At 42.3% G+C, this 20,427-nt stretch overlaps 2 protein-coding genes across 5 annotated transcripts; one reads left to right on the forward strand and one right to left on the reverse strand.

Annotated features, from left to right (window-relative positions):
- The first annotated feature begins 12 nt into the window (after positions 1-12).
- On the forward strand, positions 13-19,317 carry LOC133510416 (mitochondrial adenyl nucleotide antiporter SLC25A24-like). 4 transcript variants are annotated; one of them, XM_061838290.1, is made up of 11 exons: positions 13-152; positions 972-1,078; positions 12,184-12,310; positions 12,715-12,802; positions 13,082-13,193; positions 15,024-15,182; positions 15,254-15,406; positions 15,492-15,599; positions 17,232-17,399; positions 17,472-17,622; positions 18,846-19,317. In XM_061838290.1, exons 3-11 carry the CDS (start codon positions 12,193-12,195, stop codon positions 19,025-19,027), a joined length of 1,239 nt encoding a protein of 412 aa, XP_061694274.1. In that variant the 5' UTR covers positions 13-152; positions 972-1,078; positions 12,184-12,192; the 3' UTR covers positions 19,028-19,317. The 4 variants fall into 4 exon arrangements, with proteins under 4 accessions (XP_061694274.1, XP_061694273.1, XP_061694272.1 ...); XM_061838289.1 differs by having other exon boundaries at positions 972-1,074; XM_061838288.1 differs by lacking the exon at positions 13-152 and having other exon boundaries at positions 344-1,078.
- On the reverse strand, positions 320-10,512 carry LOC133510418 (EEIG family member 2-like). Its single transcript, XM_061838294.1, has 11 exons — positions 10,196-10,512; positions 8,517-8,637; positions 8,309-8,338; positions 7,940-8,056; positions 7,693-7,739; positions 4,280-4,383; positions 3,548-3,628; positions 3,252-3,459; positions 2,975-3,111; positions 1,460-1,523; positions 320-1,271 (listed from the first exon to the last, which is right to left on the reverse strand). The coding sequence occupies exons 1-11, from the start codon at positions 10,339-10,341 to the stop codon at positions 1,229-1,231; spliced, it is 1,098 nt and encodes a 365-aa protein (XP_061694278.1). The 5' UTR covers positions 10,342-10,512; the 3' UTR covers positions 320-1,228.
- Positions 19,318-20,427: the final 1,110 nt, after the last annotated feature.

The following is a 20,427-nucleotide window of genomic DNA, read 5'->3' on the forward strand; positions in this document are numbered from 1 at the left end:
TACTAGTCCACCAAACAAATGGCAGTTGCACTCGTGGTGCAGTGTGTGAGCCCCGGTACCTACGTCAACATGGAATACTGCCGGACTTCCTATTTTAGGTTATATCTCTGGAGGTTACTTTGAAATTGTATTTAAACACAACTGGGTTCTTTGTAAGTATTATGCCTGTGAGATTTCGCCATTTACTTCTATTAGTGCCTTTGAATTTCTGTTTGACCTGACAACGCAGTAGACTGGTCTCCCGTTATCTAGCTAGAAAGCAACCGGCGATTTTATTTTAACGTTTTGGATTTGGTTTAATAATACACACACACACACGCAATCCACATCTACTTTATTTACAGCAATACATTTACCGCATTTAGTTTTGCTTTTACTCTATTTACCCATAAAACGCGTGCGCAGGCTTAAAAAAAAATAATTAAAACAATTTACACTATTTGAAAGAACGTGTATTTAAAGTGTCTTTGGGTTTAAACATATTTAATTAATTAAAAAGTAACTGTACTGACACAAATTATGAAAGCACAACCAAAAATTTTACAAATCTTGTGGTCCACTCATTTAAGCTGTGCATAATAGGTCTACTCAGATGAGTTTGGAATAAAATTTCCAACGGCATTGTTAGGAGAAAAATAAATTCACCTGTAATACGCTCTTCTCCCTAGTCTATAGAACAGAGTACCGTGTCTTAACCTATTCACTGATCATATCCAAAAGTAGGCTTTGCAGTATTTAGTGACAGCACACTCATAACAATAAAGACAAATATTTGGTGAAATATCTTATGTAGCTATATATACAGTATAGTGTATATACATACACTGGGATATCCTATGTCATCTACACACTCACAATAGTAATAAGTGCAAAAGATGATGGAAATAACAAACATACAGAAAAATATTGTAAGGAACATGGGTAGTTTTTGTTTACATGATATTAACAACCTTTTCTTGAAATGTACATAGATTCCAGGATCATTGATGCTTGCTCAGTAGCCGAAACCCTGCACACGGTGGCCTTCTATTGCACTTGTTGGACCTGAGAGGGCTTTCCTGCTGTCCAGATGCTGTAGGTAATTCCTATCGTGTTTTGGACTGTATTTTGTACAACAAGCCCCTCTTCGTGGAATGTGGAGAGCGCGGTTTCTGGTGCCCCTTCCAAGGTCTTCCGAATGCATCAGTGTAATTTGGCACCCATCACGCTGTCCCATGCTTCCAGAAGCTTAGTGCTTAATCACCACCTGCTCAAATGCTCCCGATGCGACCCTGAAAGAAAAAAAAACGCCGCTTATTTTAGATTACAAGAACCACCGACATGTATATTGCGCTTGTATTAATGAGCGGAAGAACACATTATTTTTCAGGACTTAGTGGAAGTCCATATTTATATTGTACAATATGAGACTTCATTAATCAAGTGCTGCACACGCATTCCACAGTTACATAACACCTACCGAGTGTACTGAGTTCCCAAAGCTGTGCTGCCTCCGGGACCGACAAACAAGCTGAGTCCTTCCTCTGTGAAAATACACGCAAACGCATTACAATCTGGAAACTCTCAGTTCAGAGTTTGATGTCGATTGTGCCCATTACTCCTCGAGTCACTGGATAAACATTGATCTATGATTATTAAGCAACAATACCAACACATTTTACAATATTACCATGGTCCCCCTGGGCTCACCATCCTCACATTCTACTTAAAACTGTGCCTTTGAGTGTGTGTGGCTTTAAAGGCAGTGCCTGGCCTGGCGAGTGAAGTGTGCGCCAGTGAACGAGAGAGAGTGTCACTGGCTGTTGTTGGCTCAGGTTAGCAGCTGGCTGTTAACCAGCTAACGTTTGGCAAGTCCGTGTGTTGATTGAATGGATGTCAGTCGTGACTTTTGGCCCACAGAAGCTTTTTTTTTTTTTTTTTAATGAATGTGCTTATTCTGTTTTGTTCAAAATATTGATTGAAAATGCACCATCAGGTGTGTCTTACAATATATTCTAAATAATGTTAGTAGGCCATGTTATGTAAATTAGCTAACAATGCTAACGTTATCTTGTGTCAGATATCGTCGACGTGTAAGCCAGTTCTACTTTTAGTAAACACACTGCACTTGATCTTTTTTTTGTAAATGTTAAGGCAATCCCAAATTTTGGACATTCTGTTTTTTACAGACAGATTCATCCTGGCTGATGATCATCACGCCACATTATTTCTACAGAGTGGTGCATGTGTCTGCAATAACAATAGTCTCTGAGGAAAAATTATCTCAGTGAAGGTTTGATGCTGAGACTTTGCATTTGATTTTTTTTTTTTTTATACTTGACCTATTCGATTACCGTAATTCCCGGTTTATAAACCGTGACTTTTTTTACATGCTTTCAACACTGCGGTTTATGCGGTGATGTGGCTAATTTGTGATTTTTTTTCTAACGGCCGCAAGGGGGCACTCGAGCGGAAAAGTTAAGAGTGAGACCAGTGGAATATATGTGCTGAGGAAGTGACTTTTACTGGTCCGGCCCTGTTTGCGCGGTGCCAGCGTTAGCGCTAAACTCTCTGTGTACCGTCTTTCTTTGTAAATATCTTGTCTGTTTCAATGTGGGCACTTGCGGTTTTTACACAGCTGCGACATTTCTATTTACCAAATGGTATTTCCTTTACAAATGTACTGGGTGAGGCTTATAACCAAGTGCGCTCTGGAGGCCGGGAATTACGGTAAATGTTTCTGCCTTACTGGCACCACCACTCCACCACTGGCCCAAAGTCAAGACTGTATAGGTTGAAGGTTACCTGGAATCATAAATGGGTTTTAATATGAAAAATGTAGGGGCAGCCTCTAAGTGAACAAGTGGCCATGCCACGCTGTCCATTTTCTACCTCACCATTACAATCAGAAAGTGCATCGAGTCGCCGCATCCCTTTAATGTAATTTGATCCCATCAGTGGGATGCTCGCTGACTTCCCAGTTTGAAGTACACACCCTCCATACTGGAGTCCAAGATACTGTGACTGAAATCCTGGCCCTGCAGGAGCTTGTCGATGATGTCATCGGCATCGACCCTGGTGGCGTTTACCCTCGTCAGCTGATTCTCCATTGAGTTCTGCTTGACTGGATGCCTAATTCACAGACAAGAACAAGGTGGGATATCGTGAAAATAGGGAAACATACAGTACTTCTCGATTCTAAAATAGTGATAGAAATTCCAGATCTGTGTGAGAATTTTTTGCTTGCGCATTCAGGCGGATGTGTGTGTTACCTTGAAGCCTTGGGAGTTGCGGAGTTGTGTTCCGTAGTGTGATTGCAGCTTGCGGTGGTTGGAGGAGAGGACCGGCTCTCCTTATCTGTTCTGTCCGTCTGCTGCTCACTGGGCTCTGGGATGCTGTCAATGCCTATTGAGGCGGAACCTCCCGATGAGTTCCTTCGATGGCTCAGGTCTGGTGAACTCGAATGATTTGAGCTGTACCCTGTAAAATGTGATTAAATTGATTAGATGGGAGGGATTACTATAGGTGTACCGTGTGGGGGGGGGGGATTTTTTTTGCATGAATGTACCTGAGACTTTGGACTGTTGACTGGTGTAGCTGGATGTTCTCGTGTGACCACTGGTAAGCCTTTGCTCAGTGACTGGAGTCCCTGAATTGAGCAAAATTAGCATTTTATTTTTATACCTGAACAATATAATCCAACACGTACGCTGTATAATAAACTCTTTACCAATTTAATCCTATCTGGAATTGTTTGTTATTATGATTATGGTTGTAGTTTACAATGGTGGAGGACTCCACCACGGCACAAGAAGTGTTTCTATACAATTTCAAACTACATAAGCAAATTGTTAAAGTAGTTTAAAGAAAATTTTTCAAGTTTAGAGAGGAAGATGCACGAGATAGGCTTAGATGGAAAAAGGTGGCACGCTGTGGCGACCCCTAACGGGCCAAGCCGAAAGAAAAAGAAGATAAACAAATTGTTAAAGAAATAAGTACATCTGACATATTATACTGTAAATTTACAGTCCTAGTGTTGGATCTTGTCAGATGAGTGTTTTTTTTTTTTTTTAGTCCATTCATTCAGCTACTCCACTCTTTAATATTTCCTGATTATTAGTTGCAGGTGTAGTACCCTGTTATAGCACGCCACCCCGTCGTGTTGTCGATGCTGAAGCTATTGGTGTTCTGCTGTGATCCACCTCAACAGATGAAACAAATCTAACAGTCTTGTAAATTTACTTCTCTGAAATTAAGGTTAATTTATATCTCATTAGAGGCCGTTTGTATGTATCAATACCTGTTGCTGAATGGGATGTGTGCGTATCTCCCCCCTTTCGCTCCTCGAGTAGACACTCAGACTCAGCTTGTGGTACACCCAATGTCATTGCTTTGGATGAGGGGCTGCAGGGAGGGAGAAGTTTGTTTTTGTTTTAAAGAGAATATTGGTTGTTTATGGTTGATAAGAGAAATCAGACTTTTCCATATAATGAAACACTTACAAATATTGTGCTCCCTAACCAGTGAATACGGCAACAGCTCCAAATTGAAACAAATGTTCTTTGACACCGGTGGACTATCTTAAAAGCAATATAAAATGGGTCAAACTGCAGGCATTATAAAACCTTTATTAACTCCACGGGCAGTGTTTAAAGTAACATTTTAAGTCCGAGTACCAGACAAAAATGTATTATTACATGCTGAGGTTTATTCAAAATCTACAAATCACAACTCTGTATTCAGCTGAATGCACAAATACATTACAAGTGGATGATCCAAATTGTCATAAACGTAGCAGTACTTGCTTTGCCAGACATTAATAGATAGGACACACCTTTTAGTTTTTACTGTGTTGCTACGCATGTTAGACACAAGAATGACAAGGGTGGGGAAGCACACTCAAGAATGCATCATATTTCCATTCATTGCGCTGTGCTATAAATGCGCTACATGCAGTGAGTAACACTCAGTGTGATGAGTGACTGGCCAAACTAGGAAGCAGCTCATGTAGAGTATTATTACCAGAGATGGGCAACGTCGCCAAAAATGTAATAAAGTAGGAGTGCTATCACTTTGGTATCATATGACGGAAAGAATATCCCTTCAATTAATTACTATTCGTAAGAGCAGTCCAGTTGCGATCGACCTAATGACCTGGATGAATGAGAATATTCATAGCTATACTTGAAGTTTGAAGTGCCACTGTCATGAAATGCATGATTTTTAGTATGTTATTAATGAAAAAAAGGCAGCCGGAATAGACCCATCCATTTTTTCGCCACACAACATGATTTTGACGTACAGTATATTGCTTTTTGCCACTCCCGCCATGAAAATCCTCTCGAGGGATTTGTTTTCGAGAAGAAGCAGTAAGTGATGTTAGTAGCAGACGCCCACTCAAGCGGTCTCGTATGTTTTTATTAGTTTTACTTGCTTTAAGGTAGCCCGTTGTTCTTTTGTGTTAGCCAAAATGACGGCTCGTTGTATTGCTCGATATTGTTCGAACACTCGGGAGTAGGGATTCATCGTTCATACTTTTCAAAAAGACCTGGTTCGTTGTGAAAAATGGATTGCACGGCAGCAAAGGACGAGACCTTTGTGGGTTCCAAATGACAGGTAGGTGTGTATACAGCTACGAAAAAAAAACAATAGTTGGAGGAGGGGTGGTGTAATCCTCTCAGAATGTAAGAAAATATTCGCGCAAGTAAGTCAGGGGTGCTAAATGTGTCGACGTAGCCGTCGACGAGGGGCACGGCTTCGGCCGGGCTGGCTCATACATACTGTCTAGGAGTCTGTTGTTAATTAGAAGTCATCCGCATATCATCTAAAATGGCTCGAAACGATAGGGTAATATTGCCCCGGTCACTTCACTAAATTTTGAGATGTCCTCTTCTTTGAAAAGAGCTTCGTGTCCCATAGTAGGTGGCACAGCATGTTTTCAATGGCAAATGTCGCGGTGACGATGCAGGCAATATGGCGACCACTTGGATGTCGTCAAATGACACTTCCGCAACTTTGCGCATGGATGATGCGCTCTCCGCTCATATTTATTTTTCCCTATGGACATTGAAGTGAATAATGTCATATGTATTTTTCATTTCAATATCTATTTTGGAATGTTTATACGCATGACACTTGACCTTTAAGTACTCCAGGAAAGAATTCTGATTATTATTAGCCAGATGTCACCAATTGTTACGTAGGATGGGTCAACCGAGTCTCGTGACAGTGCCTGAGGAATAATAAATATAGAGATAGAAGCAATAATTTAGTTACAAATAAAAGTAGCACACCGAATGCAGCTGGATTTTTCAGAGTAAATGTCGGGAATGACTACCCAGCTCTTATTACGAACACAAAGTTGAAAGTGAAAACTGTGCTCAGGGGAGTTTTCACATCTCACAAGCTTTGCCAAGATGAGTTATTACCGGTACGTTACATCCTTTGTTATCAACCGTCTGGCATTCAGACAGGGCTCGACCGCACTGTTGTCGCTCTGATCACTTATCAGATGTTGCAAAAGAGCACCGATAACCCGGCGGCGTCTTATCAGCTTTTCCGATAAAGGCCGAAGATCCAAATTGCGCTTTCATCTCGGCGGGTAATTTTAACATCAGAAAAGAGCGAGTGCGTCAGTGTGCTGATCGACAGGATGTAGTTATGGTTTTCAGAACATACAGCGGGATGCCCTAAAGGCTGGAGAATTTGGAAGCAGACAAATAGTTTTGAGACGCATTCCTGCTTCCTCGGTGCAAAATGAAGAAAAGAAGAATGAAAAGTTCATTACAAAACAGCAATAAAAATGGAGTTTCTAGTAGTGAACAATTATATGCCTTAGCACATATGTGAACTATCATAATGAATTTGAGTTTGACCTGTGCGATATAACAATATGTACATTGTAGCTCCAAATAAAATGCTTATCATGATATAATTTTCTACTGTTATCGTTACCTTTACCTTGCTGCTACAGAGTGAGTACTCTAATTCCTTTCCCTCCACTTAGTAATATTTTGATGGATAAATGGGAGTCATACTTGAACATTACTGCATGTGTTGTAGTTATTTTCGTTCTTTGCACCTTACTGCATTCTTGAAAGGTGGTTGTACTGTCAGATATTTGGGGGGGGGGGGGGGTATTTATTTGTCCACTGGATATTTGTTTTATCTTTTATTCATTTCATTCTATTGTCCATCCATTGTCTTTGCCGCTTATCCTCATGAGGGTTGCGGGGAGTGCCGGAGTCTATCCCAGCTGTCAGCGGGCAGGAAGCGGGGTACACCCTGAATTGGTTGCCAGCCAATCGCAGGGCACATGGAGACAAACGGTCGCTCGCACTCACAATCACACTTAGGGGCAATTTAGAGTGTCCAATTAATGCATATAAAATATGTATTTTAGAAATAAACGCAGAAAAGACCACAGAAAAAACGACATTAATCTAATGTAAAGGAAAATATTATATTATCGGGATATAAAGTTGCTTGACGGTAACAATTTATGTTAAACTACTAGTTAAAACATTGCTTTTACAGTTAAAGGTGTTATGGTGGTGACCTCAAATTGGTCCACAGACCAGATTGTTTGCTATGTGAAAGATTATTTAAAACTAAATCAGATATTGATCTGATCCATGAAGTTGACAAAAATTAGCAATTCACGACTTCTAACTGAATTGATGTTTAAATGAGAGTCAAGGAGGATGTCCTTACGTTTTAAAACAGGGGTCTCCAGACATGAGCTGCGTTGTGATGACAACCTGCAAAACAAGGTGACCTGTCAGCTGTGCGATGACAAACAACAAGTGTCACGTTGTGATACTGAATGGCTGATTGGAAGACGAGATGCCAAAAATAGGTTATTCGCGATTAGTTAACGGAGTAGTAATGTTGACTCAGGGACTGTATTTGTTCAACGCCTAAATACTACTTGTGTCGTGCAGGTAACTTGACGTGGTACCTTGAGAATGGAATTGTCCTGTCTCGTTTTGTTGGTATCGTATCCCTCCAGGAGGCATCTTCTTGTAGTACTGCCTGACCCAGCAAACTCAGACAGGTTTAAATCCGCAAAGCCCAGCTGCACATGAATGCAAAAAAAAAAAAAAAAAAAAAGAAAATACTGAGAGATAGACAGAGAACAGACATGGCAAGAATAGTTACTTGTTAACAGTGTGGATTCTGAATTACAGATATTTCAATAAGTCTGAACTAAACAAAACCAGTCATGGTTAATGGTGTACCAAAGTCCAGATGTCAGCTGCTATGGTATAAAAGTAGTGATAACATAATTCCAATGGATTATTGATTCTGAAGCTCAGGAAGGAAATACCTTTGCAAACGCTTTCCCACCCTTTAATTCCTAGAATGACAAAAGCACCAAAATTAGTTTGCTCACTCTGCCGCCGGTTACAAATTAACATCGCTTCTTAACTTTTAGGTAATAATTCTCCTTTTCTTCAACACTTCAATGTCTCCCTGCAGGAGTTTTTCTCGCACCCACAGAGCAAAACCTTCGAGGCCTAAAAGTTGTTGCGTACCTTGCGCACTGACACCCGACACACACACGGATCCAGTACACCTGTCCTCGGATTGGCGCTCATCTTACACACGAAGGAGAAACGCTTCCTCCAGCACACACAGTTGGCTTGGACGGGCTCCCTGGCGGGGAAGCAGATTTAACTTAATATGCTGTACTCTGACTAACCCTGGGAAGGGGGAAACGGTATTCATAATCATGGTTAAAAATGGCATTCAAATGAAAATCACAGTTCTGACTTTAAGTGTCCCGTGTGGTTAGAGCCAAGAAAAGCTTTGACAGTAGTGTTTACGCTCAGTACGGTTTGTTTGAGCAAACTGTTACCATCGTGATGTATTGACGACTCACGGCTGGCACGGGTTCCATCTTGGTTCATTTTTCCACGCTGACTCATAACTCATACTGGTAGTACGCAACGGATGAACTGTTTGGATTTTTTTTTTTTTTTTGCAATGGAACAACCTATTATTATTTTGGTTATTGCTATGCAGTCCTCAAAATATCTGTTTGTTTAACCTGACCTCAGAATTGTGAGGCAGACATGTTAACCACTACGATCCCCTGCTGTATTTATATACAGTACAGTACCATCAAATAATAATTAAGCAATACTACATAATAACCGTTAAATATCTGCAAACCAAATGGCATTCTATTGTAAAGTCATTGACAAAATTGCTGTAATGTGGCACTAAATCATGTGGTTTGGACATATGAGTTAAAAAAAAAAAAAAAATCACCATGTTACAAAATTATGAATGAGTTTAAAAACTGTTGAGCTAAGCAGTTGCTAAGGAACAAGTAACTTCACTGGGGAAGTTCAATAAGCAACCTAAAATACTTACTTGTACAATAAATAGGTTAAAGTACTCCCTTCAAATTTTCCCTTGTACATTACGGAAAGTAAGTTAATGTACTCCCGTGTGCAATAAGAAAAGTAAGTTTAGATACTCCCTGGCTTTTACTCTAATACAATAAGTAGTAAATTAAAGTACTGCACTGTCCTCTTGGACATAAAATTATCAAACCCCAAGTGTGAGTGTTTTCAAATCCAGATTAAAAAATTTTCGCCCTCATGCGTTTTAGATTACTTCCATTTTTCAGTGACATTTCTTGCACTAAAAGCTGCTTTAATTGTAGTTTTTCCAAATATTTTATTTATGTTTTTCAATGCTGTTAATCATGTAAAGCGCATTGAGTCAACTTGTGTATGAAATGCATTTATTTGCTTTGATTTCCTTTACTTCGGATAAATACCGGTACTCTCTCCTACTGCGGTACAATGAGTAAGGTACTCTAAGTAAAACAAGTTAGAGTATGTATCCTTTTCACTCTTTTTGCTTATGTATTGGATAGGATGTGCAGTACGTAAATCAAAACAAATCAAAACTACAGTATCGCTACTTACATATTGTACTGTTACAATGACGTTTCTTGGTGAATGCTGAACTGTTAAGATGCTAATTATTCAGAACATTAATTACTTAGTAAATCAACTGCTAAAAAACAATATTTGGGGTCAACCATGCTAATCTGTTCCAAAGCGCGAACATCAGATACAAGTTTGCTAAAGACAACATACCGACTCTTCTATTAAATATGTTTCCTGCTTAAAACCAAACAAACAAAAAATACAAACATTTTTGTCTGAAAACTAAATAAAGAATCCCCCAAACCTACCGAGAAGACTCTTGGACGAAGTTACCATGTACGAGGCGAACTTTGCAAAACAAAACGCCATTGACGAAAGGAACTGACGACAACTCCTCCAAGTCGAAATCCACTCGAAACTCGAATCGCTTCTTTTTCATGAGAAGGAACGACATGCTGCGAGGAGCGGAAAGGAACCAGGAAAGAGCGAGCCTTGACAGATAGTCCGGACAGGACTTGGTCCACCGACTGGACTACTGCTGCTGCTGGCCGCCTTCAGCTGTTCCAAACGTGTTCAAACTTCTCACTGCGACTTCCTTCTTTCCTTCCTTTCCACCCGAGGCCCACTCATGACGTATCGCGTTTTCATTGGCTGCTACATTGACAACCCCGTTTCAATTTTCGCCATTCAAAATTTCGGACTGCTATTTATTCCCATTTCCCAACTGCCAAGCGTAATTCTGTCACGGAAAAGTTTTAAAAGAAAATTTCAAAAAAAGTGCTCCCCGTCACAAAACAGCAACACTGACGAAACTACCGCAAGAGTTAAAGGTCAACTACAGCCCCAACTAAAGACTTTTTACTTTTATGTAAATTACTTATTGTTTTACAAAGAAAGGTCTGCCTTTGCAAGTGGTAAATCCTCAATATTTATTTTTTTTTTCTACTTTGGATGGGTGTAGAACTGTATTACAACGTCCCGTGGAGCAGCACCCAAATGCCCCCCCCCCAAAAAAAACTTTTTCATGTAAGCAGCTCTTACATAAGAACAATTCAAAAAATTATTAAAGCAGTTAAATATTTCATGAAACTGCGCATAAATAACTATTAAAATTTATTGCAAACAAAAGTTAAGATAAAATGTACATACACCAATAAATGTTGAAAAACAAAGCTTTTAAAGGTGAAATAGAAATCAGTGCTATAAATCGATTTTAAATGTAAATTTTCTTTCGATTTTTAATTTAGTGATTGTTTCACAAAACACAAACCAGACGATTGGTGGTGCTGGATTTAGCCTCTTTTTTTGCGAGGTCAATCTGAAAAGTTACTAAATCTTGGAGCAAAAAATGCTTAATTGACATCATTGGCGGTTTAGGGGTTTCAGTGACTGTACAAAAGTTGCATAAGTCATATTCGGGGGGAAAAGGAAGCTGAATTTTATTTACTACTGCTTTTTGGAACAGTCGTCCTGCACTGCAGTTGCTCGAGCAGGCAAAAAGAAGTGTGCGGGGTGAAATGGCGCCCCTAAGTGGCCATCTGATGCACTACATCCGAGGAAAGCCCCCACTTGGGGTTCGAAACACGACGGCACGTCTGTGCAGAAGGATGGCGAGATAAGGCCGAACATTTCCTGCTTCGTTCGTTCCGCTTATTCGCATGTTGGCAGGTAGACGGGAGCTCATGTTCGGTGCACGATGCGCGAATCTTCGGGTCCGCCGGTTGCGAGCGTCGGGGCGTTTTGCATGTTCGCGTCGTGGCTGTTTTTCCGCAGAAAATGCTGCGAATAGCGTCGCAAAGCCTTCTTAGCTCCGCCCTTGTGCTACCGCCGCAGTTCCACCGAGGGAAGCCTCGGAACGTCGGCGTTTGGACCCAACGCAAAATGAACAAACAGCCCGTTTAACAGCAAACATTTAGGAGTTTTTGGTTTGTATTTAATTTTTAAGATATAACGATTGCTTCTAGCATGGATTAAAAAAAACCCAGTTCGGTCACGTGCAAACGTTCGCACAATGATTCGGACGGGACTCGGTTTACTCGCCCAAGCTCGGTGCTGGGATGCCGACAGTGAGCGGTCCTACCAGGACCTGTTCGAGAGGCTCGACGCGAATAAAGACGGCAAGGTGGACGTTGCCGAACTGCGGGCGGGCCTGAAGGCGATGGGAGTGTTCCGACAAGGTGCCGCTCAGGTATAGCAGCAGCCGGGCCCGGGGAGAAAACTTCGCCTCCCTTTCGCTTTGCGTTCCGTGCGCGTGGGAAGAATGAGACACTTTCGTTTGTTTGGGTCTTCTTGGCAGAAAATCGTGATGAGCGGCGACCAGAATAAGGACGGCAGTCTGGACTTCCACGAGTTCACCAAATATTTGAAGGAGCACGAGAAGAAACTGCGGCTGACGTTCAAGAGTCTGGACAGGAACAACGACGGTAGGAATTGAACAAAAACTGTAAGAGTTCACTCACATTGGCACACATACAGGCCTTGAAAAAAAAAAATGACCCCGCTGCAAAATGAACTGTTTATTCATCCTCCCACTTTTTACACTAATTACCACCTGAAAAAAGTAACAGCAAGACTGTGTGTTAAAAAATGGCTTTTATTCCTACAACTGTGACACGATGCAGTTTGAACGTTAACAATGTGCTTCAGTATATATTAAAAAATGTAGTGCACATTAAATTGAAATTATAACTGAGGCACTCTCCAAAGAAAACTGGTCGTAATTCCTCTTGTGAAATCTCGTAATGATCACATGACATGCCTGCTGTCCGATTTTTCATTTGTTTTTGCGTGAATGCAAAAGCTGCAATCGCCGTTGTTTTCACGTCAGGGCGCATTGATGCCACCGAGATCCAGCAGTCGCTTGCCGAACTGGGCCTGGAGATCAGCAAAGTGGATGCCCTGAAAATCCTGCAGAGGTTCGTTCGCCGACTTGCGCCTGCGCGCTTCCCGCGCCGATGAAAAATATTAACGTTTGCTCGCAAGTCGCTGAACTGCGCTACCCCGCCAGATAACAATTATCAAAGTAGCAATACGAGACCCTGACCAAACAGTCTGTGTTGACAAAGATATACGTGCTTTTGGGGCGGGTTTAATGATTTATTGCACTGTACTGCTTAAAAAGCGGCAACAAGCTGCGCTTTATCGTCATGCGCGACGTACCGCAGCTGAATGGTATCTGGCTGTTTCCCCTGCAGCATGGACATCGACGGGACCATGATGGTGGACTGGAACGAGTGGCGGGAACACTTCCTGTTCCACCCCGCTCACAACCTGCAGGAGATCATACGCTACTGGAAACACTCCTCGGTACGCACGACTCATTTGCACGCGGACGTTCAATCCGGACGGTCGCTCGGCAACGCGCCGCTGTCGATCGAGTCGCGTGTCGTCCACTCGTCACCTTGTGATCGATTTGATGGATTTTTCTATTTGCGGTAAACATTTTGGCCGGTGCTTTGAAAGACTTTGGCTGTCGGAAATAATTAGGTCAGGCCTGTTGCAGCGCTCCCGCTCGTGCTTAATCCAAATGAAGTGCTGAGTCCCTGGTATGTAACTATATACGGTACGCTCCCAGAGATGGATCATACGAATAAAACTATTGGATCGCCTGTTTGGAGTTGGTCCACTCTTCTCGGAAGACTTTGGGAACGTGCACAGTCATTCATGTCCTCATAAATTCATACAGAACATTAAATTCAGCTGAGCTGAGAGGGCTGTTTATACAGCGGAACCTTGGTTTTCGTATGTTAGCGGGGGTCTCAAGCTCAATTTAACTTGGGGCCGCTGGAGGCGGAGTCTGGCTGAGGCTGGGCCGCAGCCTCAATGCACATGCGCTCTTGTGGAATTAAAATTCAAAATTAGAAACAATCCCACCTTCTGATACATCTTTTTTTTAAACACAAAATAAGATGAGGGATGCTGGTGTTTACAACTTGTGTGTAAAACTCTCCTTTGCAACTACTGTAACTTTCTCATTGAAAATTTTCTCCGCTTGCATCAATGTCACACGCCCGATAGCCATCTACCTCACCGTGATTGGTCTGCTCTGCACACAACACTGTAAAAGTGCCATCCATATAAAACTCAAGGGCCGCACTACCATTTTACTTTCATATTAAGGTGGGGGCCTCAAAATATCATCTCGTGGGACATTTGCGACCCGCGGGCCGCATGTTTGAGATTTCCAAATTTTCAACCCGAGTGAGCACCATTGTCCGTGTTCATCCGAACATTTTCTAAGTTGTGTAAAAAGGGTTGAACACATGGCATGCTTTTATTAATAACGCAAGGCGATAACACCTCGGGTCTGCTCGGCATAGCTAAGGCAGCATCTCCGTTAACACATTCTGTCCAAAGTCAGGCCGCCATAATAATATCGAATAGTACGACAGTGGAGTTTCACCACACTTCCTCTGGCCCAACGTTGGGTTAACAACAGCTGCGCTCAATTAACAAGCAACATTTTTTTTCGAATAATCCGCGCGGGCCGAAGAAAGTGTTGTGAAACTGTGGTATGATATGATATTATTATTTTATTGTGATGGCCCGACTTTTGACAAGGGTGCTACACCAATGCTGCCCCAACTTGCCCGAGCGGTGCATTAATTCCCTTGGAAAATACTGCCTCGGTCTTCCTTTGATTCGGTTTTATCCCAGAGTGAGGTTCTCAATGCGTGCATTTTTAGCGTCTGGGAGTCACTAGTTTTATTAAAAAGAAAAATGAAAAGCACACATGCATGCGTTGCGTGTTTGGACAGTGCCGCATTCTTGTTCCTCATTATTGGACCGCGTGACTTGAAATTTACCTCCATGTGTCACCCATGGACACAGCGCTTTTGCTTTTGGGAAAACACTACACATGTTTATCTGAAGCGCTCCAGCGCCGGTCGTTGTTTATCTTTCTCCACAGTGAGGAATTTACGGGGAAGTTTGAACTAACATACAAGTGAGTGGTTTACAGTTCCGTGTGGCCGTCGTGTGATAGTTGAGTTTGTTTTAATCGTCCTTGCCGGCTGCAGTTTGTCAACTTACTTGTGACGCTGTGATGTGACGGCTAAAAAAAAAAAAAAGGGAAGTTGGAGTACGTTTTAAATGTCTTAAGGGGGAATGAAGTAATGCGGGTGCTGCGGTCTGTAGGTTCTGGATATCGGTGACAGCCTCGCCATCCCCGATGAGTTCACCGAGGAGGAGAAGAGCTCGGGCGGTTGGTGGAAGCAACTGGTCGCGGGCGCCGTGGCGGGCTCCGTCTCCCGCACCGGTACGGCCCCGCTGGATCGGCTGAAGGTTTTCATGCAGGTGAATCCGCTTCGGACCAAAGTCCGTCTTCAGGTCGGAGAGTGCATGTTAATAACATTTCTAACTTGCAGGTTCACTCCACTAAAACCAACAAAATAAGCCTGGCGAGGGGATTCAAGCAAATGATCGTAGAGGGGGGTGTGACGTCGCTGTGGAGGGGCAACGGCATCAACGTTCTCAAGATCGCACCTGAGACCGCCATTAAATTCATGGCATACGAGCAGGTAACAATTTTCCTAAAAGGCGTTTTTGTACAGTATGATGGCATTGTGTAGAGTGGAACGTGTTTTTTTTTTTTGTGTGTTACAGTTTAAGAAGATGCTCTCATCAGAAGGTGAAAACATCGAGACGCACAAAAGGTTTCTGTCTGGCTCGCTGGCTGGAGCGACTGCGCAGACCGCCATCTATCCCATGGAGGTACAAATAATGTTTATCAAATGATGGCAAATCCCTTTTTATTGCAGCAGGTACGTTCCAGAAGCACCTGCAATATGGAGAGACCGCTTTAAGGCATTTTTCTATGGGTCCACTGCTCCCACCCCCTTTGAACATAGCAGTTTTTGAATCCATTTTAAAAAAACACAAAGAAACGTTTATTGCAAGCATAAAATGGACCAAAAATACTGTATCTATTTTAGTATTGGTGCACACACATTTGCCTTTAAAGCTCCACTGTCATGCCTATCAACATTGTGAAATAGATATCGTAATGAAAAATACATATAACATCACTTCAATGTCTATATGAAAAAATAAATATGGGCGGAGAGCGTGTCATCTATGCGCAAAGTTGCGGAAGTCTGATTCGGCATCCATACGGTCGGCATATTCCCTGCGACGTCATCAGCAGATGTTACACCGGGACATTCGCCATTGAAAACACGTAGTGGCAACTTGCTATGGAACACGGAAGCTCTTTTCGAAGAGAACATCTCACAATCAAGTGAAATGACCTGGGCAATATTACCCTGTCGTTTCGAGCTATATTTTGATGATACGCGGATCACTTCTAACGAACGACAGACTCCCCGACAATATGTAGCGTACTCAGGAGGACCCAAGCAAGGCGGGGGGAGAGCTTCTTTCTCCTCCCGCATGTGGCGAACGCGGAAGCCGTCGCCGGCGAGCAAGCCGTAGCTGGCGGGCGAGCCGATGCGCAAAGTGGAGTGCCCAGACACCAGTGGCCGGTGGGGAGAGAGCCCGGCCAAACCACCTCTCCGCCCGATTCACCTCCGCGTCAGGGCTAATGCCGGGGCCGTCCACAAGGGCGTGCAGAGGCCGTCCTTTCGCGGCCGTCCGACACGCACCCCTGAGTTATATACACGAATCTTTTGTTACGTTATGAGAGGATTACGCCCCCCCCCCCAACTATTATTATTTTTTTTTTTAGTAGCTGTATACACACCTACCCGAGCCAGCATTTTGGCTAACACGAAGGAACAACGAGCTAACTTCCAGGAGGTAAAACTAGTAGAAACATACGAGACCGCTTGAGTGGGGGTCTGCTACTAACGTCACTTCCTGCTTGTTCTCAAAAACAAATATCTGTGTGTGAGTGTGTGAGCATGAGCTGAGGCCAAAAGCAGGTCATCACAGGCACATATTCTTTATCCTGTGGGGGGAAAAATGCCATTGCTGATGTTTTGATGCAAGTCTTTTTCTGTTTTAGCATTGATGTATGTAAAATATTGCCCCCTAGTGGACAGGGTGCTTACCAGAATGGGCAGCACAACGTCCACTAAATTATCAATAATGCACAGTTGTTGTTTTTTTAAATTCCATTTATTTATGATTACTGTATTGTACAGTTCTGTAGAGTACTATTTTTCTTACTAAGCAAAACATTACACAAATTTTTGTTTGCACTTTTCAGCGATTTGGAACCAATTAATCGCATTTCTATTCATTTGAATGGGTTAAAATGATTTGAGTGTTTTGTGTAACAAGCATGCTCATGGAATGAATTGAACTTGTAAGTCATGTATTGTTTTGATTCATGAGGACAGAATACATTATTTTCTTGTGCACTCGTTTGTTTATTTCCCAAAGGTATTAAAGACTCGACTGACACTGAGAAAAACTGGACAGTATTCAGGAATGTTCAACTGCGCCAAGACAATCCTCAAGAAAGAGGGCGTCAAGGCCTTCTACAAGGGCTACATTCCAAACTTACTTGGCATCATTCCGTACGCCGGGATTGACCTCGCCGTTTACGAGGTACGCAGACTCGGCGATGCGCGCTAAAAAAACAAATTGCTCTTCAGAACCTTAAACATGTCTCGGCTGCAGAGTTTGAAGAACGCGTGGCTGTCGTACCACACCAAAGATTCGGCTAATCCTGGAGTCCTTGTGCTGCTGGGATGCGGGACCATTTCCAGTACCTGCGGACAGCTGGCCAGCTATCCCCTCGCGCTCGTACGCACGCGCATGCAAGCAACAGGTAAATTGAGTGTCCCTTGAATAAAGCACTCCTAATATACAGAGAAATGTGAAATTGAAGAAATGCTGCCTGTTGTAACTCAATGAAACTTCTTTTGCGACATACGCCAGGCACAGAAAGTTGCGGAGATTGTGGTATTTTGTCGTTCAGATCCTTGTTGTACAAAAAGTACTGAAATATAGAGCTCGTGCACCTACAGTATGTCACCGAAATGACGTCACTGGCCGGAAGAGTTGGTCAAACAGAGCATTGTTCAATGCTAAGTCGGTTGGAGACGACCCGAGAATACGTCTTAAAGCACCACGTACTAAGTTTTGTCCGAAACCGTTAGACATTTAGAAGTGTGATAATAAACAAAGGCACGTGGAAAAATGAGAGACACTTGGCATAGAAGACCCATATTTCATGCCGAAGTTGATGTATTCGCCGATAAGAAATTGGAATATTACCCCGTTTGCGCTTGTCTTGAACAACTGGATCTAGACATGGATCTGGTGAGTAAGTCGTCGAGATTTACACGGAAGAGTTTGAAAGCGTAGAAAAGTCCGGACGCATACAAATACTTCATTCACTGTTCTCAATCAAGAATAAATCCCACATAGCAATGGAGCCACTCAGATTTTTTCAATACAAATACCAATATTTAAATAAATGACCCCTTGTTGTACACAAACTCTCATTCATTAATTAAGATTGGGGGGGGAGACCGAGTCGGCTCCTCCGTACACGAAGCGTGTTGCAGCCACACGTTAAACTTCGGTAAACGTCTCCGTGACAGACTTTTTTTTTTGTTTTTTTTTTTAAATATGCATTGTTCTCAAATGAGTCCAATGTGTATTTAAAAAAAAAAGAAAATAAACTGCTGGGATAGGGTTCAGCACCCGTACTCGGAAGCGTGTCGCGGCAACATGTTAACCTACGTAAACCTCTGTGTGACCAATGCTTTATTTTCTTTTTTTGTCTCTATTTTCTTTGCGAAAACAGTCGCACTCACAATCACACCTTGGGGCAATTTAGAGTCTCCAATGAATGCTTGTTTTTGGGATGTGGGAGGAAACCGAAGTGCTCATAGAAAATCCACGCAGGCACAGGGAGAACATGCAAACTCCACTCAGGCGGGGCCAGGATTGAACCCCGGTCCTCAGAACTGTGAGGCCAACGCTTTACAGCTGCTCCACCGTGTTGCCTTTTCATACAGATGTCATCAATTTATTTCTCCGCAGCATCCCTGAACGCTTCAGACCAGCCCAGCATGAGTTCCCTTCTCAAGAATATCGTGGCCAAAGATGGCTTTTTTGGACTGTACCGAGGCATCCTGCCCAATTTCATGAAAGTCATTCCGGCGGTCAGCATCAGCTACGTCGTTTATGAGTACATGAAGATCGGTTTGGGGATCAGCAAATGACAACCGGGGGGGAAGCCAGCGAGCACGGGGACGCTGCGAAGGCCGGCGCGATGTGGCGCGACTTCCACCGGGTCACACTGGGCCCGCGTGGTCAGACGGCCGTACCGTATTGCACTAAGGATGGTCTGTTCATGTCGTAAATATGAATTATTTATAGTGTACTTTAAGCATGCTTCTTTGTCTTCCTGCTACTGAGAAGGACGCCTCAGATGCGCAGGCTGTTCAAATAATACTTGACTCGATGGACTGAACTGTACGTGAATGCAAACATAAAACTGTGAAAATACAAACCGGTTGTCTAATTTGCCATGTTTTTTTTTTTTTTTTTTTAATTAAGATGAATGCTACTTAAGTTTGTTAGAAATTACTCACCCCATAATGGAGCCCGATATTGGAAAAAATAAATCGGGCTTATTTTGTGGTGAAAACGGGCTACAAAAGTGAGATTTGCGGTGCTACAGATTTCTGTGACTGCCTCAAATTTGGATTATTCCAGTTTATTTACTTGTACCAGCCTAGTTGAATCACAGCTGCACAACTTTACCGGTGTTCTGCTCACACAACCTCGCGCACTATAAACCTGGAACATTTTCATCTAATTTTTGCTATGTAGCTCAAACTCAGGGGTGCCCAGACTTTTTTTTTTTTTTTTTTTTTGCCCCAAGATCTACTTTTCAAGCAGCCAGCCTTTCACGAGTCTGTACATTGTAAACTTCGGTTTTACTTGGTGGACTTAGAATGTTTAAAAAAAAAAAAAATGTCACAAAAGCGTCTATACGACATATACGCTTTGTTTTATACATGACTAATTAAAAAAAAAAAGTTAACTTTATTTTTATTGGCTAAATTGGGGAATACTTTATAGATTGCAATTTTACAAGTCCTTTTTTCCCCCTAAATAAATCCTGTGAGTGGGATTCTCTTCATTTGAAAGAATTAGACGCGAATGACACGTTACAGCATACACGCCAGTAAGAACTCAAATTGCTAGCTTTCTAATAAAATACAACTGCAATATAATTATTATCATCGTAATTAACTTCTTAACCCATTCGTGGGCAGTGTCCTATTTTTGTGTCATGATTTTCACGCATCATTTTTTTCCCTTGAAAAATATATCCTTTCATAAGCAAGGTCCTGTTTTTTTTTTGGGACGATCGACTAAGAAAACCCAAGTACCCTCTCGCGGGCAGCATCCCATTTCTGGGACGAGATTATAAATGAGTAAAGTTATCGTATAACTTAACCATAAACGAAAAGAAGTGTTACGTCCTTGATTGTAGTCTGTTAGGAGACTTTTGTCTCAATAAGTCAAAAATTGCCACCCTGTCTATGAATGGGTTGATATTGCTACAGACACTCTGAAGTACTAATATTGCTCTTGCCCCTTGGGTTGTAGT

Source organism: Syngnathoides biaculeatus, chromosome 13 (genome assembly GCF_019802595.1).
Source record: "Syngnathoides biaculeatus isolate LvHL_M chromosome 13, ASM1980259v1, whole genome shotgun sequence".
Classification (NCBI taxonomy): domain Eukaryota; kingdom Metazoa; phylum Chordata; class Actinopteri; order Syngnathiformes; family Syngnathidae; genus Syngnathoides; species Syngnathoides biaculeatus.

Excerpts from the sequence above, each read along its gene's own strand:
- LOC133510418 (XM_061838294.1), bottom strand. The coding sequence starts at position 10,341 with ATGTCGTTCCTTCTCATGAAAAAGAAGCGATTCGAGTTTCGAGTGGAT. Across the intron at positions 8,339-8,516 it reads GTCGGGTGTCAGTGCGCAAG|GAATTAAAGGGTGGGAAAGC; the intron begins GTACGCAACAAC and ends TTGTCATTCTAG. Across the intron at positions 8,057-8,308 it reads GTGGGAAAGCGTTTGCAAAG|CTGGGCTTTGCGGATTTAAA; the intron begins GTATTTCCTTCC and ends ATTCATGTGCAG.
- LOC133510416 (XM_061838287.1), top strand. The coding sequence starts at position 11,899 with ATGATTCGGACGGGACTCGGTTTACTCGCCCAAGCTCGGTGCTGGGAT. Across the intron at positions 13,194-15,023 it reads GCTACTGGAAACACTCCTCG|GTTCTGGATATCGGTGACAG; the intron begins GTACGCACGACT and ends TGCGGTCTGTAG. Across the intron at positions 17,400-17,471 it reads TTGACCTCGCCGTTTACGAG|AGTTTGAAGAACGCGTGGCT; the intron begins GTACGCAGACTC and ends TCTCGGCTGCAG.